This window comes from Erpetoichthys calabaricus, chromosome 5, assembly GCF_900747795.2.
Source record: "Erpetoichthys calabaricus chromosome 5, fErpCal1.3, whole genome shotgun sequence".
Classification (NCBI taxonomy): domain Eukaryota; kingdom Metazoa; phylum Chordata; class Cladistia; order Polypteriformes; family Polypteridae; genus Erpetoichthys; species Erpetoichthys calabaricus.
In genome coordinates, this window is record NC_041398.2 from 125,241,778 (window position 1) to 125,269,070 (window position 27,293).

The following is a 27,293-nucleotide window of genomic DNA, read 5'->3' on the forward strand; positions in this document are numbered from 1 at the left end:
AGAAGCCAAAAAAAAATTAATGTAATGAGCAAAACTAAAGGAACGTTGGAATAAAAAATGGGATGGAATTAACAAATTCTGAAAATACTAGAACGGCTAAACACAGGAACTAACTACTGTATATACTCGAATATAAGTCGAGTTTTTCGGCTTAAATGTGCTGAAAAATGTCACCCTCGGCTTATATTCGAGTCAGGTCCCGCTGCGAGCAAAAGAGAGTGCATGAGAGAGGGAGACACGCGCGAGAGAGAGAGAGAGACACACACACACACCACGCAAGAGAGACACACACACGCGCGTCACGCGAGCGAGAGAGAGACACACACGCGCGTCATGTGAGAGAGACACACACACGCATGTTGTGTGAGAGAGAGAAAGAGAGAGAGACACACACGCGCGTGGCGAGAGAGAGAGACACACACACACACACACACATACGCGGCGCGAGAGAGAGACACACACACGCGCGCGTCACGCGAGCGAGAGAGAGAGACACACACGCGCGTCATGTGAGAGAGACACACACACATGCATGTTGTGTGAGAGAGAGAAAGAGAGAGAGACACACACGCACGTGGCGAGAGAGAGAGACACACACACACACGCACGCACGCACGCACACACACACACACACGGTGTGAGAGAGAGACACACACATGTGCCGCGCGAGAGAGCGAGTGAGAGAGAGGGCTGGCAGCATAAGGCAAAGAAGGCAGTTAAAGAATGCACGGGGCTTGTTCTTAAAGATTTAAATTAATGTATGGTAATTTTATTGGTATTTATTTTGATTATTGAAACTTACCAGTAGCTACTGCAGTTCCCACCCTAGGCTTATACTCGAGTCAATAAGTTTTTCCAGTTTTTGTAGGCAAAATTAGGTACCTCGGCTTATATTAGGGCCGGCTTATACTCGAGTATATACGGTAAAAGATCTAAAAGATTTAAGCCTCAACAACGAGTAAAATTGAAGCACAGGTCGAATGGACAGGAAAGAAGCCTGTGGAGATTATGGCACACATACTGTTTAAAGTAACAGAAGACACTACCAAATAATGTCAGCACAGAGAGGTACGTGGTCTTATAGCTTACTGCTCACAGTTTGGGTTGTAGGCGTTCATTTAGCTATATTACATATACAGTCAACTTTTTATGTGAATAAGAAACACAATAAATAGTTATACTACCAATATGACTTCCTATTTTGGGCAATATTAGCTTATTCAGATTGTGTTTGTCTATATTATTTTGACTATGTTTAAGATCAAACTATATTTCTGAATAACTAATGCAGAAATTCCAAAGATTCACAAACTTTTATGATATATGGAGTGTAAGCTACTAAAAAAAATCTTAAAATGAGCATTTTCAGTGTGCTGAAGGTAACAGATAAATAAAATAAACAAATATAAACCATATAAGTTTGAAGATGAGTATTACTGTGGCCTTATGTGAAGGGGGGCTTAAAAGTGATACATCAGGGTGGAAGAACGTGTGGTGTCTGACAATATTTCCCACTTCAGTAACTAGCTTCTCCACAGGTTTGAATCTGAAATTGTAGCTTTTGGTTAACTCTTAATTTTTATATTGGACTTTTTACACCAGACTAAAGTGAAGATTTACAGTAATATTATACTCAATGATTATTTTTGAAAAGCTGCTGTAAAGCAGTTTGAAAAATAGAAAGCAAACTATTACTATACATAAAAGATAATTTGATGTTTAAAAATAATTATTATTGTTGAAAAAAAAAAAAAACAAAACTTGCAGTCACTACATACAGTACGCTCTCAAACCTGCTTGATCCAGTTAAGAGTCATGGGAGGCTGGAGTCTATCTTGGCAGCATCAATCACAAGGCATGAAACTGGCCTGGGCAGGGTAGGAGCTTATCTCCTACTCAAGCATGGGCCAATTTAAAAACAGCAGTTCAACAAACTCGCATGTCTTTGGAGATGTGAGAGGAAAACCACAATATTCTGAGAAAATCCCATGCATACACAATGACTGGGCATTGGATCCATGAGGCAACAGTGCTAGCCACTATGCTGTCTCTTTTTCTAGGAGAGGTCTCTGCTCTGAATGTCTCCTACCATGTGCCATCTCAGTGGTAACTATATCTTTAAATATTCTATTTATTTATTATGTTCTTGTTTTAGATGCTACAGCCGATTTTCTATTATCCATGAAAACTCAAACACATACTGTATTTGCAAATAATTCATGGTTTATGCTTGACTCTACTATTATTTCCATACACCAAGAATTTTTTTCAATTGTACAAACAACGGGGCGGCACGGTGGCGCAGTGGTAGCGCTGCTGCCTCGCAGTTAGGAGACCCGGGTTCGCTTCCCGGGTCCACCCTGCGTGGAGTTTGCATGTTCTCCCCGTGTCTGCGTGGGTTTCCTCTGGGCGCTCCGGTTTCCTCCCACAGTCCAAAGACATGCAGGTTAGGTGGATTGGTGATTCTAAATTGGCCCTAGTGTGTGCTTGGTGTGTGGGTGTGTTTGTGTGGGTCCTGCGGTGGGTTGGCACCCTGCCCGGGATTGGTTCTCTGCCTTGTGCCCTGTGTTGGCTGGGATTGGCTCCAGCAGACCCCCGTGACCCTTTGTTCGGATTCAGCGGGTTGGAAAATGGATGGATGGATGTACAAACAATGCAATGATAATAAAGATTGCCTTTTCACTTTATTAAAATTGTAAAAATATGTGTTGCTTCTGTTTTAATGGTTTTCCAGTTTGTTGACATAAAAATGACAAAAGTTTAAAATTTAAACAATATCTTTCCTTAATATGATGATAAAATCACATTCCAGTAAATGACTAGGATGAATATTAGAATAAATACAAAAGGATACAGAATGTAATCAGAAGGATAAAGTGGGAATAAACAAAAGAATGCAGATGTTTTAAAAAAATATCAATTTCTTTAAACACTGAGCAGTAACTTAAACAACTTTTTCAGGATTTATGGGACGGCACTATCAAAGTCTAGAAGCAAACACTCTGGTACAGTATGAACTGTACGAGTTATTAGTTTCAAATGTAAAGGAGTCCCAGGGCTGCCTACAGAATATAAAACTGTAGCACATATATGGAGTTAACTGCTATGCTTCATTTCCTGTGAACCTATCAAACAGCTCTAGATAAAAGACTCTTTGTCAGAACTACGAAAACTGACACTAGATGTGTTTACAGGAAATTTTGGTAACACTTTAATTTAGTTACCGTATTACACATTTACTCCAGTGAAACAAGACCTTAGCAAACAGTTATTTGGGTCTTCATAACACTTATAAAGAATTAGTAAAGTGTTTATTCATCTCTGCAATGTGTCCTACTAACAAAACTTCATTCTGGAGTGGTCTGAGATGGCTTAACTGAGATGCATTTCTCTTGATATTGCATACTTAGTACAAGACCTGTCATATTACTGTATTAATATATTAAGAATCATATTAACAAGTAATTTTACCATCATGCCAATATGCCCTGTTGCACAGAGATGAATAATCTATTTACTGATGCTTTAAAATCATAATTAAGACTAAAATATATCTTTGTTAAGGTCTTGTTGCATTAGAGTAAATGAGCAATAAATGATTTTTTTTCAGTACCTAAAGTGTTACCAGAAATTTAAGATTGCTGGGTAAAAACAATTCCAAAACATGAGAAGTGTAGATTAAAATAAAAACTACTAGATTTTTTTTCTTTATTTACAACAAATTCACTATACAGTCGACCCTTGATATATGACCGGCATGACATGCGAACAACTTGATTTACGACCAAAATTTTTGTTTTGAATTACGACCAACGTCTTGCGTTACGACCCGAATGCGGTCACGTGTATCCGCTTGTGCTACTGTAAACAAACAGCCGACAGCGTTCGTAAGCATCAGTCGGAGCCCAGATACATATATTTGTGGACGTAATTTCGGACAGTGCAGTGATTTATATAATTTATTTCGATAATTGCTAAGGAAAGAAGAGAAGGTAACGAAGGTAAAGAAAGTGATCACAATCGAAACGAAGAAGGAAATTGTACGGAAATATGAGAGTGGTGTTCATGTGACCAATCTCGCTAATACAGTATGTACAGCATGTCGAAATCCACCATCTCGACAATTTTACAAAGAAAAGATTTGTATAAGGAGGCTCCTTCCAAACAATAACCACCTTCCATTTCATTTTCCTCCTCCTCCCTTCCTGCAACCCAAAGATGTCAAATTAAATGGTGAGTACAGTATGAAATCGTTGTTTCTGGTAGGCTAGGCACTTTTTATAACTTTTTGGTTAGTACATTAGAAAAATTATTGGTGTTTTGGTAAATTATGCACATTATACAACCCTTTATTATGAAACGGTTAAGTAAGTGTTGCTGTGGGAGGTTTGGAACGCATAATGGGTATTTCCATTATTTCTTATGGGAAAAATAGTCTTGACTTACAACCAACTTGAGTTACAACCAGCCCTCACGAACGAATTGAGTTCGTAAGTCAAGGGTCCACTGTATTATTAAGAAAGATTTACAAATGTCAAGTAGCAGCAAAATACTGTAAACCATTATATGTCACAACACAGACACAAACCAATAAAGAAAATAAAAATATTTCAGTAATAATGGCAATATTTTTATATGTTTATCCTATTTTTACATCCATAAAGTATACAGATGACTAAATAATTAATGAAACTACATGTTTCAGTTTTAAACATCTAACTTGTACAATCACCTTGAGTGGGTGTGAGATTGTAATGTGTGCTACTGAAAGTACTTTTGACGTGACCAACACTACCAGCCAACTGGTAAAGTGTAAAACACATCTCACCCAGCCAAATCACTACAGACCTCTGTAACAAAAGGTCTTTTTTATTCCAGTTAGACCATGTACTGTACTTGTGATATCTCAGAAGAAAGCTTGGATAAAAAAAAACAAAAAATGGAAATCCTTCAACAATAATAAGAAGAATGCACCATATGCTGAACATTTACAAAAAAAAAAAAAAAAAAAAACTTTCTTCAATTAGAAACCATCATTCTTTATGTTTTCCCAAATCTTTACCATCTTTTTGAAAAGTGTGTATGGAACAAATATAAACAAAAGGGATTAGTATGTTTATTGTTTGCCCTCCCCTATAAAAAAAAAACAAAGATTTTCTTCTGTACTTGTTAAATAAAAAGCAAACAGCAACAAGCTGAACACGTCTGATGTTCAATTCCTAGGGAAAACATGAGGCACATCTCTTTGATAATTTAAAGGTCCAAGCTAAAGATGCAATAGATTTGCTCCTGGTTTAAAAAAAAAAACTGACATTATTGTTGACATGCAGTACGGTCTAGTAGCTAAAACAATTGACTTCCAAGGTTACTGGTTTATTTTTTGCTGCTGACTCACTTTGTGACCCTGAGCAGGTCTTTAAGCTTCCTGTACTCCAATTGTAAAATATACACAGAAGCGATTGTACTGAATCTCCATAACCACAAAGCACTTTGGGATAATGTTCACAATAGAAAGATGCTATATTAAAATAAAAGTTGCTGTTTTTTTATTGTGGCCATACCATTCAGTCCAGTTTATGTTTATTATTTTGTAAATAATGCTTCACTGTTTGGTACAGTTGTAATTAGTCATATCTTACAGTTACAAATGCTGGATTGTTTGGACTGTGTATGTTTGAGTAAAGTTCCAACATGCTTATGTATGAATTATGATGGGAGAAAATAAAATATGCTGCACAATAGCCAATTGTTTGCTGGGAATATGGGTTTCTAAATACATAGTGAAAGAAGTAATTCCACTGATATTCTTGTAGTGGCGTGCAGAGGCTAGAAGATGCCCAGGGCAAACTCCTTGATTGTATGCCCCCTAAGGTGATGTGCTGTCAAAGTGATTGGTAAATAAGGCATATGAATATGATAAAGAAAGGCATATTAAATAAGAAATAAACACTTTATTCAAAGGAGAGGGAGTGGAGCATCTCTCTCGTGCTGAAACCCTTTATAGGATCGTTTGACTCGTGGGTTCAATTTCCTGTCCCATGTGAAATAAACATCATTTTCAAAATGTTTTCAAGGGAAGGCCTCTTTTCGCTGCGCAGGGCCCAGTTAGGCCTAGTGCAAGCACTTCTAGCACTTAGAAGTCATAGTGCTTCACTGAGAATGAGCTATAATAATTTAAATTTGTTCATATTAAATTAAAATTATTTTCGAAACAGGGCTCTCCTAGAGAGCAACAGTCTTTGGATTGGATGGCACCCCCAGATACGGATGCACGCCACTGTAATCTTGCATGGAATTAAGTTAAATAAAGGTGCATCAATGACCACAGAACCCATAGATGTTAAACCAGTGCTTTGATTGAGAGGATCTGTGTATAAAGCTGTGAGTCACTCAGAAATGGAGGTAAGAGTTTTAAACTTTTCTCACTTGCTTGGAGATACAATGCAGTATCTTTAGACAGAAAACAGAATGTTTCATTTATTTTTGTAATGATCAGTTTAACACAGGTTGTGTTTTCACTGGTTAACTACATGAGAGGACGGCTGAAGAGTGATATGTTTTATATAGGTCCAAACAAACATTTTGTTTTTCCTGGATGTTGTCAGGCAAAGTCTAAAGGACTAGACATCCTGGAATGATCAAGTGTTAGCAGCAAGGACACCTTTATAAAAAGAAACATGTTAAATTGACACTGTTTCACTACACCTACCAAACAAGTACACATCTATGAAGGTTCATAAAAGATACAGATACAAAAAATACAGAGGGCTAAAAAAAAAAAAGACAAGAAAAAAGTTGACGGTGTGAAAAATTGCATTATTTAACAATAATCTGCAATTACTTTATGTTTTCATGATAAATTTTATTGAGCTTAAAGGACACATTACAATATGTAAAACAAAAAAGAAACTTCAAATGCATTAAATCATAATCAACAGTTAAAGCCCCACCACTACCCAGTACAAAGAGCTACATAATCCACTATAAGATTCCTCACAAGTACATTAAAATATCTGTTGAAACACATTACAGAGGACCAGTGGACCAACAGGTACATTTTAGAATAATATTTATAAATTCTTTCCAAATTCTGGGAGATGTTTTTCACCTTTCCTCACAAAGTACATTTTTTCTACTTTTAGCCAATGTAAGGCATCACTTTGCAATTGAGTTATAGAATGTGGGTTCAGACTTTTAAGTCTGACATGCAAGCAGTGCAGTATAAAAATCACAATAAATGTATCGTCATTGTAGGACATCTTATGTTACACCAAATGGTTGTTGAGATGCACAGTTCTTCTCTACACTCTTCACAGGGGCCTTCACACTAGGTAAGAAGCAAACCAGAATCCTCACTAATGCACCCAGCAGAGGCACACTTGACTTGGTCAGTTCCCAGGGGAGACCTGCTGGCTTCATTACAAGCACGCATTTTAAAAAATGGAAACTGGCACAAAACTATATGTCCCAAAGTACTTTAGTAAATGCCATGACATGGGTGAGCGTAACCATAAACCTTTGGGTGTACAATAAAGGGCAGTTGAATATTTTTTACATATAAAAAAGATTTATTTTTAAAAAGCCCTGAAACTTCAAAATGCTCATCAGTGTGCAAAAAGGCAAAATGGATATGCCCGAAGGCATTCCAAAATCAAATAAAGTTCCAATACAAAATCAGAAGAGAGTGGTTAAAAAGAGAGTACAGACCAAAAATCCAGTAATTCAATACTAATCATTAGACTGCAAAAAAACAGAAGAGAACCATATTTAACCAGTGGGGGTTCCCAGTCTTTATAAAACGGATTTGGTTCCACAGGTGGCTCTCCCTCTTAGGGGAACACCCACAAAACACAAGGGACATAGAAGAGCATATGACAATGCATAGAAGTTAAACTGCACACAAAAACAATATTATAAAAAAATTTAAATGAATATAATAAACGTGAAAAATACTTGAACCTAAAAAACAAAGACTTAAAAAAGGAACAGAAAATACAAAACATAAATAAGCAAAACCATGACAACAGTGTCATTAAAGTATTACCAAGAATTGTGAATCCAATAATGACTGACAGATAATCCAAATAAATGCTTAAAATAATCCTACAACATCTGAGCTAGTGAGGCCAGTCCTTGATGACATCATTCAAATTTAGGGCCCAACCCCAAACATATTTTGGGTAGTTTCAATTTTTAAACATAAATGCAATGCACAGTTTTAAGAGGAACTGCACCATGATTTGTGCAGAATGATGAATGTTGTCTTTCAAAACTGAAGCTCAAGGCATAACAAGAATATATGGTAGAGGAAACATGTATTTTTACCTCTAGTCTAGTGTAAATAGAGGTTGGTGATTTTTGAGCTGAATAAGGCAATGTTTCACAAATTGTGGAAGAGTGTATCCTATCTATCTATGACTGGTTGAAAATGTAATAGTTAGGTCCTGCTCCCAGCACAGTCGAAGATTCTCTAGGGATGATACTTTAATGAAATTGGTTTTAGAAATTACATAATTAGTTAAATAGAGACCACTTGTCTGTAGTAAAGGGGTTTCAATCGACTGTAGTATAACATGTGTCTGGAAAGCTCACCTTATGGAGAGTCAATATTGTGATGTAACCTACACAATGAAGACAAACAAACACTGCAAGAATGTTTGTGAAAGTGATTGAAAAAAGCAAATTGGGGGATGGAAACAAGCAAATATCCAAATCAGAGAACATCCTTTGGAATACAGCTAAATTGGTCAGTAAGAATGGGAAAAGCATGGCACTGCTATAAATATGCCTAGAGAAGGTGGTTTACAAAAATGGAGTCATCACGCAAGAAGACGACTACTGATGGAGGCCAACAAGAGATCTATGATGGCTCTGAAGGAGCTACAAGTTACAGTGGTTGAGTCACGACAGGGAGAACGTGTATACAACTGTCTCCCAGGTGCTTCACCACTCACAGCTTTATGGAAGAGTAGAAAAGAGAAAGCCACTGTTACAACATACTCATTAAGGTGTCTCTGTGTCTGGTTTTGGAGGAGCTCAACGTAAAACGTTTTTTAAAGAGACAAAGGAAAAATACAAAATACAAAAAACAGACATGATGTTTTACTCTGTACCAATAAATTTGATCAGAGCATCACTAAATATAGATGTTTCTGACACGTACAATAACAAACAGTAGGCCATGTATAAACTGACAAGTATTATAGGTGGGTGAGGTGGGGGGGTACATGATTAACCAGTACAAATGTAATTATTAGCAGCGATTGCCTCTTCAGATTTTTCCTGTTACAATAGCAGACTCGAAATGACTATTGTGGCAGTTTGTGGCAGCACATAAAGTAAACTACACATGAAGGAAGAAATGTTGTATTCTTATTGCAATAACTAACCATGCCGGCTTGGTCCTGGTGTGATTTGCTTGTTTCCAATATTTCAAATTACTGATATTCACTGTCCAGTAGTAAAATGAAAAATTAGACAAAGCCAGACCTCCCCCTAATTTAGTGTCCTTAAAAGACCAAGAGGTAAATGTAACTAACTCAAGTGAAAGTTCAAGCAGGAAGAAACTAAAGGGTTTTTATGTCTATTACAAACTAAGCTGGGGTTGCAAAGAATAGGACTGACAGGGAGAGAGTTTACATAGGAATGCACTCTAGAATGCACCAACTTAGAATCTTTATTGTCTGAGGCGATATTGAAATATGCCAAATAAAAAGCGCAGAAAATTAAACAAAATTATCTAAAAAGGCAAATGAATTATCCAAAAAACAGACACAGGAACCAAAAAACACTAAACTCCTGAACAGACAAAGCTAACCGGTTACCTAAACAGCTAAACCAAAGGCTTTCACAAAGGCAGCCTGCGCACACAACACTGGAACATTCAGTAATGCATGTGCTCTTTTTTTGTTAGCCCCACCTGTCCTATCAAATGATTGCAACATTATATGCATCACATGACAGGAAGTGTCAGGCAAGGAGTTGCGAACAATATCTAACATTATCACAAAATATTTGTTCACTATACATTATTTTAATGAATAATAAAAAGAATACCAAATGCCTGATTTCCTTCTCAGTATAAACATTCAATAGAGGTAAAGAACTTAATTTAGATGTAGCTATTGATAAATAAGTTTTGCAAAAGATTAAAGATCTTCAGCATCAAAATTAAACAATGCATTTGTCTAAAAAATACACAATCCTTTCACACAAAGCACAATGCTCACATTTATTGCTTGCTGGCTAACAATTAAAATATCCCCTGGTGTAATGTGTTCTCCCTTCTCATAATCACTGCTGCTGTAACTCATTTCAAATAGAACAGCAGCCTACAAAACTGAAGAAATGATATATGATAAATCAAAATGTAAACTTTACCATAGAGGCAGTTATATGACTAGACATTTTTTATGATTTAAACATCTATAAAGTACCTTGCCAGAAAAACAAATTCTCTGCACAGCAATCACGACAAACATAAATCCATCTAAATTTAATGATATTGCGGAAACTAAGAAAAAAAGGATGAACAGCAGATTGTCATGTACTTTTAAATCCGAGTCTGATTTTCTGTATCTGGTAAAGTCAGAACATCAATATAAAAGCAAACTGCGCAATCCTGTGAAATGTACGTTTATTGCTAAAATGTGTTGAAGCCTAGCTACACTACAGCCAAGAGATCACTTGCACTTACTTGTGCCACGTAACATAAGCTAATAATGTAACAAAGGTGCATTACCAATAATTTATTGAGGCAGGATAGAGTGGATGTGACAGCATACACATGTTTATAGATCACACACACAATGGCAATTCTAAGAAATCCACTGAGTTAAAAAGATACAAATATTTGTTTAGATGAAGGGAGCTCTGCATGTGGGAAGGACAAACCCACACATTGATGGAACATGAAGGATCAAGTGAATAGTTACAGAATTAATGACTAAAGTATTTACATACTTTATACTCTAATTCTAACAACTGACAATAGCAATAGAATTTTTTGGTTTCTTTGTTACTGTTAAAAACAAATGTTTGCAAACTGTTAGCAGAGTTTTTCATTGGTTATTTGTTTTGCCCTCTTATTCAGACACTCACATTTGTTAATTGTTTTTCTTTGAACTCAACTTATTTTTTCCCCTCAAACTTTAATCATTTTTATATATAAACGATAGACTAATTTAACTCCTGACATCACTATCATCTGTTAGCATCCACTTATAGTATTGGTTTGCAGCCGTTTACTTGAGCTTTCTTCAAAATTAAGACAAACATCTGTCCACCTTTCTTCTTTAAGCAAATCCTAATCATTAACATAACACCTTTGCAAATAAAATATTTAAAATAAACCAGTATTCTAAGATTTACAAAAAAAATGAAATATCACTTAAGGAAATTACTGACAACTGCATAAAAACAAGCAATTATAACATACAAAGGGTACTGTAAATACCACAGGGGTTGGACAGGCATTCCGACCAGAAAAAGGGAAGGTTCTTTACCCGAACAGGAGGTTCCGAGCAGGCAGATGAGCATTCTGACCAGGAGAGAGGAAGGAGCCAGACCGGGAAGTGATGGCTGGAGTGGATGGACGGACAGCCCACTGGAAGATATCGCTGGGGGCTCTTTATTCCCCAGGATGCTAGATGGCAGTGGCCCTGGATATAAGTGCCCAGTACGGAACCAGTAGGGCATGCTGGGAAGTGTAGTCTGGCAACACAGCCCTGCTCGGTTCCGTGTGTGCCGTAAGGGGGTGCTGCAGGCAGATTTATTCCCTAATAAATGGGACTTCCGTATGACCTTGGCACATGAAGTACTCCTGGGTCCTTAATAAAAGGGACTGCACTCCCTTATCCAGGCCAGTTGGAGCTGGGAGGACATGGAGCAACACTTGACTGGAGGAGGGTAGTGTGTATGGTGTTGAGAAGTATTGTGGAGAGAGAGAAAGAAAAAGAACACCTGTGTTTGTGCTTTTGCAACTTTGTAGGTAATAATCCTTCAATTATTTCAACCTGGGACTCTGTGATTGTGTTTTGGGGCTTGCTGATGGCCCGGTTCCATCACAGTACAAAAAGAATTTTAATGTAGATATTTTTTTTCCATGATGCTAGCTCAGATTACTACTATTTGGACAACGGGATAATTTACATGGGAGTAACCAACATCATTCCGCTGGCTGGAGTCCTGTATGATCGGTAAATGCCAAAACTGTTTACCTTAAGGTGAAAGTTTATAAGACCGCTGTCAGCACTGCTAAATGGCACTATATGGTGGGCTGCAACTGTGAGTAAGAGCAAGCGCTACAGATCATGGAGATGAGAATGCTGTGTTGGATACCTGGGCTCATGAGATGGCACCATGTCAACAACATCAATGACTGCAAGATTATGGGAGTACTGCCCATTGATGGTAACATGCAGGAAGCTTGCTTGCAATGGTATGGCCATGTTATTTGAAGTGATGACCCCTCAGTGGAAAAGACTGTTCTTTTTCTCAGCCCACAGCGTAAATGAGCACAAGGATATTGTAAGAAGCAAGGCTTGATAGACTGAATGAAGACAGGCAGAAAGTTAAAGCCAGCCTGAAAGATGCTCTTGATCGGAAAAACGGAGATAGATGCTCAAGTTGGCAAACCCTGCACTGGTGCAGGAAAAACAATGAGGAAGAAAAAGAAGAGCAATGGCAAAAAAAAAATTACACTTTTATTATTTATTTAACAGATGCCATTATTCAAGGTAACTAACAAAGCAAGTTATAATACATACAAGATTGAAAGTGCAAGCATCGAAGCAACAGAGAACAAGATTAAAAAAGCAAGTGCAAGGGAGTAGAACCACTACGTAATCATACCTACAGTTAGACTACGGCGAAAAGACAAACATCTGCATCCTGAACTCTTTACCAGCACAACAACAGCCATCTTGTGGGACAGAATCTAAGTAGATCCAAAATATTTAATGAAAAGGTGTGTTTTCAAAAGACGCCTAAACACAAGTAAATTTGTGCCATACAAATAAAAAAAGAGAGATGGCAGCTTTGGAGCAAGAATGGGGAAACATTGTCTGGTCTTGGCACATCTTACAAGAGGGGGGACAGTTAGAAGACAGGCATAGGCAGAGCTATGATTTCATGAAGGGATGTATGAAGAGACCAAAGATTGGAGACCCTGAGAAGCAGATAGGACAAGACAAGAGTTCTGGACTAGATCTTTGCAGCAAAGGAAACCAGTGAAAAGACCAAAGCAGAGTAGTAGAAGGAGTAAAATGAGGAACCAAGAACACCAGTTGAACAGCTGCTTTCTAGAGGAGTTGGAAAGGTCTGACAGTAGCTGAAGGAAGTTATGCCAGGAAAGAGTTGCAATGGTCTATAATAGTCAACCAAAATCTGTTACATACAGTAGATGCAAACTGTTTGACACAATACCTTTGTCAAAAATGAAGGATATTAGAGGCATTAAGCAGAAAAATTACTGGGTAAAAGGTACGTATGAGCAAACCCAGAGTTGATATCCTAGGAAACTCAAGCTGGCAATTTCCAAGGTCAAGGTCTATCACTCTGCTTTTGTTTGGGTGAAAAAAAAAACTGTAAAATTGCTAGGACACAACAACTTTATGTAAATATGACAATATTACATGTGAGTGATGTGGTCTTAAGAGGATTGCACAATCACATATTGTATATACAGTTTTAGCTAGTACTTGAGTTTTCACAAACAAGCACAGATGTTTGCTTTATAAAGTCAGTAATTTGAAAAACACTTCTGAAATAAGAGCACTACTAGATCCATATGAGCCAGGACACATTTGAGGCCACAGGTGAGGCCCCAAAGGGGCTGGTTTTCTATTTAATTTATTTAAAATGTAACTCAGTTGTTGTTTCCAAAATTCTGCTGGTGACAGACACATGATGTGTGATTCATAGTTGCATCCTTACTGGTAAACTGCCAGAGGGCAGCAAAGTAAATGGTGTGATTAGACGCACTTATGCACTCTGAACTTTTCATGAATTTTGGAAAAGTAAAAGGTACAGTATTAAACCTTTAAAGCTTTGCTTCTTTGTATTGGGTTCCTTAATGCTGCTACTACTCACTAATGAATTTTCTTTCAGAGAGAGAAAAAAAAACTACCTGTGACTTTCCTGATCATATTCTATTAATTTGACTATTAAGATCCCCTCTGGGCACTATCAGGTTTTGCTGGTATTTAATATTATATTTGTGTATTTTTGAATATTCTCCTTAGCTGAGTTTCTATGCAGTTTTTTTTCCATATTGAAACGTGCTTTCTTATTCTCTCCATCTCATTTTCTGTAACAGCGCTCTCTTTATATATTTTGCTTGAAGACCTTTTGCTGCTGCTAGCCTGCCACTGCAAATGTGTCAGATTGTGACGGTATGGGAGCCATGTTGTTTAAAGATAAGAAACTATTACAGCACCTTGCATTACTTTTAGAAGATAAACAAAGGAAAGAATATTTTCAACAAACCAATAACTTTTAAAGAATATAATTTTTGTTGATCGGATTTCTGATTTAAAGTAAGCCTCATCATTTGATGTCTGGGTGTTTAATTATTTCTGATTTCTGTTATTTTTTTGTGGCAGTAATGTCTGCTACTTAGCTACTGTACTAGAATTCCTGAATGTTTTATGCAAGAATGCTGTCTTCAGTCACACTTACCTGGAGTTGTTATGTCAACACTACCAAATCATCAAACCTACCAAATTTCCAAAATGATTATCTTTCCATTCTGATACACCAACAAATTTCTTATATTATCAAAAAAATAGGTCTCTAGCAGTAGTGCACTGCTAAAGTACCAGCCGCACACAAAGTAATGTTAAAACCAGAACAAAACCAAGAATACAAAATCAAAAATTTAGCAAAAATGGGTTCCCCATGGAAAAAAATTATAGAATCATGAAGTATCCTATGAAGTATGAAAACATAAATAAGCAGCAATAAAATTAGCATGTCACTTTTTAATGGGCAAGTAAACTCATTCTAGCAAGGCAAATAAAGATAATTTATTCCTTATTCAAATGTTTGAGATATGTAACTGTTTAATAACTTGTTTTTTTACATGTGCCATTTTTAATATTACCTCATGAACTGCTTTCAAAGCACGTTTATTATAAGAATTACGGTACTACTAACCCTTTGACGACTTCCAGCATTTCCATAGTTCCTCGATTGTGATATGTTGGTCTTCCTGGTGCAAGTTACTGTGTTTGTTGGTTTGATGCTGTTTCATATCTTCAATTATGAACTGTAGAAAATAAAAAGAGAAGATAAAGATGAAAAGTTAGACGATTTACAAATATTTTAATGCTTTGTGAGTGGTACTGTCTTGCTCTTCAGGTAAATTACTATTACACACACAAAAAATGGCATTGATTTACTCTAAGATCATGGCACTACTCAAGACATTCATTAACATCATAAGCAAGAATCTCATTTCATTAATGCATATATGGAGAATAAACTTGAACTAGAGATGTTGGGAAAAGCCTTAACAATAAACTTAAAAGTTGCAAGAAACGTCTGTTAGACCACAAGATAAATGTATGTTGCATTTGCATTCCTGCTGGCAACATGTACTTCTATTGCTCAGCTCCTGAAATACCTGCTGACCTCTGCCAAATGTATCACAGTTATGTTAAAACTGTGTAGAACATTGTGTTGGAAGTTTTTTTTGAAGAACAAAGATAAAAGAAAAACAAAAAAACAAGGGCTAACAACATCTTTTCACCTAATGTAACAGGTTACATTGCCTGATTTTAGTTTTAACAAACGTTTCATAACACAAATGACATTACATAATGACAAATGTGAATAGCAGAGGCAAGACATTCTTTATGTCTTTTAAATCTTATATTTCAACAAGCTTGAACAATTTCTTTTCTTGCAGAGTTACAAATTATAGTTTAACTCCTTAAGACTTAATTGTTTACGTTCTTCCTGCCAAAGTGTGCCAAACTGTTAACAGTGGGAAAAAAAATCATGACCATTATATACAGACTTCAAGAGACTGACTTGATTTTCTGTTCCTTGTTTTAATAAATTCAACAACTCAATAGATTTAATCACATGAATAAATTTAATTGAGTAAAAGGAATAATAATAATGAAAAGATATGATAAACACCCATCTGCCTTATTGGACTTAAATACCTAAATGATGTCACGTGAGATGTGAAAATAGGCACCTTTCAAAAATGCTTTGCTAACCTGCTAAACTTGTTTTCACCAGATTGTTAAAGGCCTATTGCATTATTATATTCACTTAATGGGTCTAATTATTAGTCAAGAACATGATGTTCAAAATGTACGCATTACTGCATTAAATAATGCTCTAATCACTATATAATTATGTTTGACATTTTCTTGCTCTTACCAATGCAATCACAGATAAAACAAAGAACAGTGCAACATTTTGATGACAACTACACTTCAGAAGTTGTGGATACTGTGAGAAACACAAGCCTAGTCCTGGAGTACAGTATTGATCAGATGACATACAGTTTTAATTTGTCTCTTAAAGAGGCTAATTTGACAAATGGAAAATCTGAATTCCTATGCAAAGTACCTTTAAGTATAAATTGCCAATACATTAACCCATATTATAAAAGTCTTCTCACAAACTAAGGACTGCAGCATCAAACCCCATCTTCTCCTTCTGCGTAACATTTTAGCAACTCTAAATTTAATTTTTGAAATTAAATATTTTTTTGATCTTTTATTGAATATACTAAAAGCATATAATATTCCATACAATCAAGTCAAACTTAACAAAACTAAATTCAAATCAAGTGAGAATTTGAGATTATCTAATTTCAAAAAGTATATAACTTCAGTTACCCACTGACTTAAAAAGAGGTGGGTTAGGATTCCTCCAGTTGAACAAGACAAGTCTACATGAAATTAAACTACTAACTGTTCCTTGCACCCAACCCCAAAAACAAGCAACTGAAAATCTTAATTATTGTTCTAGCGGAACCCATATTTTGCATTATCAATAGTTCATTACAAACTGGAAGATTTCTCAATGTACTAAAAGTAGAAGTTTATCGGACCATTTCTGGAGATATAAAATGACAGCTAGACCCAAGTTTTTTTAAAAATTACACAGCTGTTTCACATTTACCTTTTCTTTCTAAAGTAATTGACAAATTAGTCGCCACACAGCTTCAGTTTTTTACCTTACACATTTCAATTTACTTCAGAAGCTCCAGTCTGATGTTTGTGCCAGTCACAGAACAGAGAAAGCACTAACTGGTGTTGTAAATAACATTTATCATCTGATGAATAGGGAAACATTATTCTATTCAATTCACCAGAAAATACTTTGGGTTCCCAGGCACCAGTCTTGTTTAGTTTCGTTCATATTTATCAAAATGACTTCAGTATGTGCAGAAATGTGATACCTGTAAGCGCTATTTGTTAGTTACTTACGTTATATTAATTGTTTGCCTATAAATTAATGTATAGTCTATGGGAGGTTCTTATAACCCTCACAAGTTCAACTGAATTGGTATATTCTAACTACTTCTTGACCGTGACCTGCCTTGCCATGTGTAAGGTATGGAGGGCACACGGTTTTAAACTGTGCCTTACGTGCTCAATAGTATGAAAGTTAACATGCTTTATTGAACGTGCAGTGCTGAACGTTTAGAACGTAAACATAAAGCACCTTCAAGTATAGAAACAACTGAGGTTTAACAAGAAAAGCTAAGTTTATAGAAGAAACATTTTTTTCCCTTTATTTTACATGTGTAACAACCTTTTTTCTTTATTCTTGTGTGGACTATTTGCTTTGAATTTTCACTAAATATTTAAAACAAACTTTTGGACTGAGAGGTTTCTTTCAGCACACATTCTACCCATGCTTGATCCTGCCTTACTCACCCACAACTACAATACCAGTACTCCATGATTATGTTCTCATGTTAAATACAGTGCCCCTCAGGACTCCATACTCAGACCACTGGACAAAATCATTAGATTAAACATTACATTTGCCTTCACTTCTTCAGTAGAGGACACTCAGATATATAGTACCTCTCTTTAAGACCAAATGGCATTTCTTGAATAGTGTGATTAGTTAATTCTGTCAATTAATTAAAACTATGGGTGGAAAGATAACTACTTGCATTTCAATACAGAAAAAAACAGAAATGTTATTAATTGGGGGAGTGATACAGACAGCAACAAATTATTGTCACTTTTTAACTCAGTAGGTGTACATTAGGTTTACTGAATTGCCACACAATTGTTATAGCTCAAGCCTATTGGCTTACTTTAGTTTGAGATTTCTTGCATATTGGGAACAATGTTATGGTATAGATGAAAATGGTTTCCTTAATCTTCAGTTATGGCCAAGGCAAGTACGCTACAAAAGTAATTTTCCACAATTCTGAACAAATTATATGAGGTAAAAACTGAACTAGATTAAGTGGGCTTTACAAGTAAAGGGACATGGAGTTTTTTTCAAACATTTTTGTTTTTGTTACATATTGTATTTAGCCTACATGACCAGTCTGTTTTCTTTTAAATTGATTGAATTGGTAAGACTTTAGTTTAGGTACTGCCAAAATGCATCTATTACTCATTTACTCTTATGTAGCAAGACCTTATCAAAGGCTTCTTTTGGTCTTCATAACACTTCTAAAACATCAGTAGCTTGGTTATTTATTTCTGTGCAGTGTGGCACATCGACATGATGGAAAAAAAAAAAAAAAAATGTAAACATGCAAAATCAAGAAAAATGTGTCTCAGTTAAGCCACCTCAGACCACCCCAAAGCGAACTTTTGTTAGCAGGTCACATTACGGAGATGAATACACACTTTACTGATGCTTTCAAAGTGTTATGAAGACCCAAAGAAGTGTACGTTAATGTCTTCATGTGTAGCACTAAATTATTAAGATTAATTTTTGCAGTAGCTGAGCTAAGGTGTTAGAACTGATTTTTTGTTTAAGAACCCTAAGTATCTAACTTGTTGTAAGGGGGAGGCTGAAGCAGATTAACTTATTTTGTACGCTTACTATACCGATCTTGTATTTTGTACAGTGCATATATGATGTTCCTTATTAAATTTGACTTAATGGCTACTACTAAAATGCTCATACCATTTTCTACATCACTTACTGTATATAGGACTGGATGAAGTTACTGTACAAGCTTCACAATGAGTATACAGTATATGATCACAAAGTAATCATAAACTGGACAGAAGCATGTACTGAAAATGAATGAATGATGATGTAAGTGACAATAAACAAAGATTTTCTTTCCTTATTTGATACCTTTCATTAGTGTAGCCTTCTCTGGTAACATAGCACAGTGGCTCAGACATCTGTCATACACTATACATCTTCACCCTTCCATATTAAGACAGAAGTCAGGCTTAGTTGCTAATGCTGTCCTTGTTCCAGTAAATTAAGTCTTTCATACTTGTCCAGATATTAATATTAAATGACTCGACAAGATTACTATTTATGCCAAGTTCCTTATGTGGATTCATATAGGCTGATGCTCTGTTGCAACATTCTCAAAGTACTAGTTTATGTCATTTACAAACTATTTGTGTTAGTTGAGAATAAAATTCAGTAAGCGTATTAGATGAAAATGACAAACATTATCACAATATTAAATCACACCAGGCCATATTAATGTACTTTTAATAAATTTCAATGTTTCTCCAATTGTCACTTTGGTGTCAAGCATACAGAATAATATGGTTTAATTATAAATGCTCCTTAAGTCTAAATAAATATTTCACGTTTGGATTGTTTCTCTTTAGCAAAAATCTTCCATATGGCTTTTGGCATTGTCAACATAAATAAATTATATGTTTCTCCTACTTCTCAACAGTAAAATGCCTCTTTTTTATTCCCCAGAAATATGTGCAAATAGGGTGGCTGGTTTAAACTGGCAATTTGTGAGCGACTGCAGGTATACTATGACAGAATGCTGTCTGATTGAGGACTGGTTTCTGTCTATCACCAATTGCTCACTTGCTCTAAAGCAATGTTTCTGATGACACTGTTGCAGTGCTACAATTTAATGGACTTCAATTACCAGCTGCCCCGAAGGTATTGTCTGGATTGGACGTCTGCAATGAGTGCAGGGGCTGCTGGGGACATGAGGGGCAGGCGGGAACTTTAAAAGAGAGCCAGCTAAACAGAGAAGGAACATGGTTGTTTGTTTGTCATCACAATTGCCATTTGCCTATGTGGATATTACGTGGTTGTCCTGCATTACTGTTGTATTGGATTAAAGTTTTGCCTCGTGCCCGTCTGCATCATCTTCATCAGAGGGAGCGCGCCCATGCATCTCAACATGAAACACTTCAAAAAGAGCAGGACAAACTATATATTTGCCTCTACAGTTCACAGGATCTGATACCCCCCGACTCCAGCTTCATTTGTATCTGTTACATGGGAGTGATTCATGGACATTGTTGTTGGTGTTTACTGTTGTATTTGTTATCGCCGAAAGGGAAAGGGTGGTCTGATTTTTTGTTGTTTATATTTGATTTCCATTTAATATATTATTCATTCATTTATTTGATCTAGTGGGTCGTGTCTCTGTCTGTGAGTTAGTGTGAGTCGGGCCAAGGCTGGGTGCGGTCCGGGAATCCCCACCAAAAAAAAAAAATAAATCACCATCCCATTAACGGTGTGAATCTGAGTGGCACCGAACTGCTACAACACAATCTGTCTGATGTTATACAATAATAGTAGTAGCATCAGAGTATAGTCATATCTACAGAGCATAGTGAGATTCTTACTTGCATGTCCTGCCACTCTCCACATTACCATTCTCCAGCATAATGAATAACAAGAATGTATTAAAATATATAACAATTTTATTTAACAGAAAACAGTTTAGCTTACCTGATGAACTCCTTAACATGAATGTGAGTGTATGCAAACAATTTGATCGATTCCCACAACATGTTAGTTGCATGAGTGCTGAGGGAGAACAGGTGACATACAGTACAGGATGGTTATATGATGTGTTTGTGGGGTAGGGTGTAACTGATGTATGATTTCAAATTCATAGCAGTCAAGATTTTTGAAGAGTTTTTTATGTTTTGAAAATGGAATACCAGCACAACAACTGACTGATAAATTTAATGTATCAAACGAGTCAAGATCTGCACAAGAAACTTCAGTTTTCTGACTTAGAACATTAGTCTTTTATTTCTTATTTGAAGTTACATTTTGAATGTAATCATTTTAATTTTATTGATTTTTTAAAAATCAAACAACACTCCATACACATAACTCGAGTTTTACAAAATGAAAAAAAAAGAAAAAGGTTCAAAACAAATCAACCCCCACCCCTGAGAAAGAGAGCTAGGCCAGCAGTGTAAAACTTTATGCTAGTAAAGACAAATGAATAGATAAAACAATAAATGAATAGAGATACGAAGTTATATTTTATTTGAGCACAAGTGCTGCACATTGGAAGATACTTTGACTTACTGTAGAAGAATTCACACAATTGTCATTATGGCTATCAATCCATATACATTTTTATACAGGGAAAATTACCCTTTTGGATGTAGATAACATTGCAGATGACATTCCTTGAAAAACAGTACAAAAAAATGCAATAAACTAATACATTCCACTATTTTGGAATATAGACGAATCTTGATACACTCTACAGACCAGCACCAGGAGGAAGGAATAGCCATTTAATATCAATATAAATAATATCAATGCAAACAGCGGCATCCTGCCGCCCTGATATCAACCTTCAAAAATGAATTTGTCCAGACAGAATATTGAACCAATTTAGTTATTTGCCAACCAAATATACTTAATGGACTGACTGGTTTCCTCTAATTTATCAAATTTCTTAAATGATCAAACTTTACCTCTGCCTTATAACACATGCAAATCTTTTAATATGACAACTACTTATAGTTCTCAAGAATGTTCATTTATCTGTGCAATTCCAACTGTTACTTCAATAAAAGGAGTGCAGGTGGGAACTATTCATGTTCTCATGGGTATTTTACAGATGCTTTAGTCCTCATATCAATTTAATGCACTCCATTAAAACAGCTCCTTAAAAAATAGAGTATAAATCAAAAGACAGAAGCAAACAACTTAAAGAAAATTAGAATGAATCACAAACCCAAACAAGAGGTATGCACTGCAAAGATGCTCTTAACACTTTGTTGTAAAATCTCCTTGAAAGTCATGAAATACTTTTTTAATAGTAAAAAATAAACGAAAAGCTTTATCAAGTAGTAAAAATGAGTTTCGAAAGAAAGAGTGTTGTTAATATTCAGCATTTCTGTCTAATTTATGTCTTTTGAAAAAAGACCGATTTCTCTGAGGAAGCATCACTGTATTACAGAAGAAATCACATCATTTCACATGCATTCAGAATTGCCATAACATCCCAGAGGTCCTAGTCACTGAAGTCATTGAAGAGTGGACCGACATAAACACTCACCACTCTGTGTTACACTTCTGCCAGGACTGCAGTGAGCCTCTTAGTATTTCCATTCTAATAAGCCTCTTAACTGGAATCACGGTGATTTCCTGGAACTTAGTCTTCTCCCTTGTAGATGCCCAAGAGAACGAGTGGGCTTCTTATGATTTACATTCTGATTGGGATGCCCAAAGGAGTCAGGAACCAGCAAGGGAGCAATTCATTCCAAGGCGGCAGTCTCCCTTATGTGGGGTCCCAGTCTCGATACCCACAGGGCTGCATGAGAGTTAGAGTCCGGAAGTGCAGCCCTGTAGGGCTCCCGGTGGGATGGCAGAGGGTGCTACCGGGGGAGGATCTCCCTGGCTTTCTTGTAGCCCGGAAGTGCTTCTAACTGGTCATGTAACATCACTGAAAGTACTCCCGGGTTCACTTTAAAAGGAGCCCACTTCCATAGATCTTGGTGTCAGAGTTGGGAGGAAGTGGGGAACACTCAGCTACTGGATGAAAGGAGGAAAGAATAGGCAGTTTATGTTTAACTATTGTATAAAATTGTGGCTTATTACTGGGAAGATTAGGAAGAGGTGCTTGGGAAGAATAAAAGCCTTTATTTTATTCATTTAACGTGTGGTGCTTTACTGTGTCTATTGTTTGGGGCTCTCTCCCCTCGCACCCTCTTCTTTCTGCCAGTCTGATACTGTGTCCAGAAATTCAACATAGTAACACATGATTTCGAAAAATGATTATACTAATAAAATTGTAGGACTATAGCTGTTTGTAACTACTTACAAGGCTGTCTCTTCTCATCCAGTATAAACTTCCAAGAAAACTAAGATGTTCTGATACTGAAAATCTCACTCCCCCAAGCATCTGCACATAGTATAGTGACTCTTTATCTAGGGAATGCTATACATAGATACGTTCTAAAAGATCCACTAATTTTAATGTTGATATAAAAGTTAAAGACTCACTTCATTCAAGATTTTCTAAATTGATTCCCTTGTCAAAATGGACTTTAGCATGCTGTATTCTGCTATAGTTTCTTTCAACTCGATCAGTTCCCCTGTCTCTACAGTGTTGCAGTTCAGAAAGCAGGGCTCAATTCCAGGTCTGGACACCATTGACATTGGCTATGCACATGCACATTGTGGTCTATTTTCCCAGAGTTATCCAGTTCTCCATTCACATCCCAAAGACAAATATGCCTGGCAACTGAAAGTTGGTACATGCACAAGAATACCCTACCCTGATCTGGAATCCTGTCCAGAGTATGCTTCTTGCTCACACACTATACTGCCAGGATTAACTCCAACTCTGTCCAACAATGTAAGAGAAAAAACAATTTTAGAAAATGAATTAGCACATTGGCATTTCCAGACTCTGTCAAAGTCTTTGTCACCCAACCACTGTGAGACTGCAGTTCTGAACACTGCTATACAATTTTATAAAGAGAAAAACTATAATATAGGAAAAATAGACAAATCACTATCATATATCATCCATCCATCCATTTTCCAACCCGCTGAATCCGAACACAGGGTCACGGGGGTCTGCTGGAGCCAATCCCAGCCAACACAGGGCACAAGGCAGGAACCAATCCCGGGCAGGGTGCCAACCCACCGCAGGACACACACAAACACACCCACACACCAAACACACACTAGGGCCAATTTAGAATCGCCAATCCACCTAACCTGCATGTCTTTGGAATGTGGGAGGAAACCGGAGTGCCCGGAGGAAACCCACGCAGACACGGGGAGAACATGCAAACTCCACGCAGGGAGGACCCGGGAATCGAACCCAGGTCCCCAGGTCTATCATATATCAATAGCATTTAAAATATTTATATTACACATCACTTTTAAACTATACCAGTATCATGCTTTTTTTAGCAACTATGAGGATGAATAGTTTACAGTAATCTGATGGCCGCTGTCTTCTTTGCATTGCGCTTTCAGTTATTTTGTGATTTTTTTAAAGAAAATGATGAATAATTTCTCTTAAGAAGTATACAGTAGCTTCAGTTTTAATGAAACACTAACAAAATATGCTTTATTAAAACAAAAACAAAAAAAATCAGAATATCTTTATTGTCATTGTAACAAATACAACAAAATTAGGTGCAGTCCCTGCTGTGTCAAAATATAAATAAATATAATTACAAAAGGATAAGAAAGGATAAGAAGAAATAAGGTAGAACACAAACATTCAAGATAAGACCTTAATTGCACATGAACTCTATTGCACAAGATGTCATCTATTACACTGCTGCATTGGAGGTGATTAGGTGGCATTCAGTGCCCTAATAGCAACAGGGTAGAAACTGTTATTCAGTCTATTTGTCTTTGTTTTGATGCTCCAATATCTTTTGCCTGATGGCAACAGTTGGAACATGTCAAGAGTGTGGTGTGAGGAGTCTTTTAAGATATTTTCTGCTTTCCCGAGGCAGCGAGAGCTGTGCAGTTCTTCCAGAGAGGGTAAAGAGCAGCTGATGATCTGCTGGGCAGTCTTTATGATTTGCTGAAGTGTTTTCCTCTGCGCTGTTGTGCAGCTGGAATACCACACGCAGAGGCAGTAGCCCAGGATACTCTCGATAGAAGGACACCTGCAGTTTTTGGGGGATGTTATTTTTCCTGAGGATTCTCAGGAAATAAAGTCTCTGTTGAGCCTTCTCCGCCATCTCAGCTGTGTTCACACCCCAGGACAGGTCTTCCATGATGTGGACTCCCAGGAAGCGGAAGTCTGACACCCTCTCCACACAATTCCCTCCGATGTAGAGTGGTTTGATATCCGTTTTCTTTTTCCTGAAGTCCACAACGATCTCCTTGGTCTTAATTGTGTTCAGGTGCAGGTTGTTGTCAGTGCACCATGCTGTCAGCCACTCCACTTTGTCTCTGTAGGCGGATTCATCCTCCCCAGAGATGAGCCCCACCACAGTGGAGTTGTCTGCAAATCTGACGATGTTGTTGCTGTGGTAGGCAGGGGTGCAGTCATGTGTGTACAGCGTGAAGAGCAGGGGGCTCAGCACACAGCCCTGAGGAGAGCCAGTGCTGATGCTGATGGCCGAGGAGATGTGAGGGCCCACCCTAACCCTTTGTGTGTGGTCTGTCAGGAAGTCTTTAATCCATAGACAGGTGGAATACAGGAGTCCCAGGGCTAATAGCTTGCACACTAATCTGTGAGGGAGGATGGTGTTAAAAGCAGAGCTAAAATCAAACACGATATAGGTCAAACGTTTACATAATATAAAACAATATATTTTTATAAGTGATTGCAAGTGATTGCCTTTTTTATTGCTCAGAGCATAAAGGAAATTATTACAAATAGCATGCAGCACTAAATACTACCATCCTCCCTGAGGCTGCCCACATGTGCATGAAAAGTCTAGGCTGTGAGCTCCCTACAACCACAGATCTGTATTGATCAAGACTGTTACCTTGTTAATCAAATTGACATTACTCAATTATACTGCACATTCAATATAGTTTGTGCATTATATAATATCTATTTTAATTGTTTTTGTTAATATATTATAAGTGTTAACTTGTACAAGCACAATGAGCTTCTAAGAAGTGAAGAGCACTATATAAAACAAACTGAAATGTGCACAAAATGCATAAGCTGATTACAAATCATGTAACAAGATTACTAATAAAGAATAAAGATATTTGCTTTTTACTAGGCATGGTTATAGTTATGCGGTTAAATGCTATTTAATTTTTTGCTGAAGCACAGTTTTGTTATTATTTCATGTTGAGTGTTATATTCATAAAGTAGTAATCCATCAATTGAAATGATGGATTGAAAGATGAATTATTATTATCAGCAGCAGAATAAATCATTTTTTTTACCCTGTGAGCTGGGGTTAGAATGAGGTCAACATCCCCCTAGTGAGCTGTAAAATTTGACTAAAGGAGGATGGTGCCAGTGAATGCATCCAGCTATAAAAATTTCTGCACTGAGGCACCTAAAATTTTTTGAGGAGGGTGGAATGGGTAACTGATCAAACTGTGTGATCCCAAAAAATAGGCATTTAACTAATATAGTATGATTAGTATAGTATGATTAGTTTTTACTATAATGGCATATATAAAGACTGTGCTTTGATATTTCAGTGGGTTGTGCAAGATAAACTTAAACTCCTCTGGACTCTGAATTCTTCAAAGGCCTTGCCCAAATAATGAAGCGGTATGCTAGCTACAGAAACATCTGCTACCTCATTTTTTCAGCTCCTCTAAAGACACATCAGGCAGAATTTCTATGTTGGTAAAACTACTGTACGTAGCATATAGAAGGCTTTGAAACAGTGTACGACATGTGAATCTATTTTAACTTAAAAAATAACAAAACATCATGCTACCAGTAAATGTATAGTACAAGCAAAGGAACCACTGCAGACTATTTATTATTTTTTTGCTTTTAAAAACTAAAAAATGAACTCTGAACTAGTTTATTAGGCAGTGTGGTGTAGTGACAAGGGTCTAATCACTCTGTGAACGTAAGCAGGTCATTTTGAACCATCCAACCAAAAGTAAATAAATAAAGTAAATGAACATTTGTAAAAGCACCACATAAATATACAGCAGCAATAGCAATAACAAATATAACAGGCTATCATGGTTAGTACTGCCTGCCTCATAACTTAAGAGGTCTTAATTCAAATCACAACACAGTCAGTCCTTGTATGGATCTATGAATCTCCTCCATGTCAGTGAGGGTTTTATTCCCCAAGTACTAAAGAAAGTGTTGACTGGCAACTTCAAACCTGGCTGGTATAAGTGGGTGTGTATGTAGGCAAACATCATTTTGGGTTCCTATGTACTAGATATTACAGGAGAGG

At 36.7% G+C, this 27,293-nt stretch overlaps 1 protein-coding gene across 1 annotated transcript in view; it reads right to left on the reverse strand.

Moving 5' to 3' along the window:
- The window catches only part of stim2b (stromal interaction molecule 2b), a 239,247-nt gene that overhangs the window by 77,789 nt on the left and 134,165 nt on the right, over window positions 1-27,293 (reverse strand). The window contains exon 3 of the mRNA XM_028802000.2: window positions 15,157-15,268. Coding sequence (XP_028657833.1) covers window positions 15,157-15,268 — 112 coding nt within the window. The remainder of the gene's footprint in view (window positions 1-15,156; window positions 15,269-27,293) is intronic.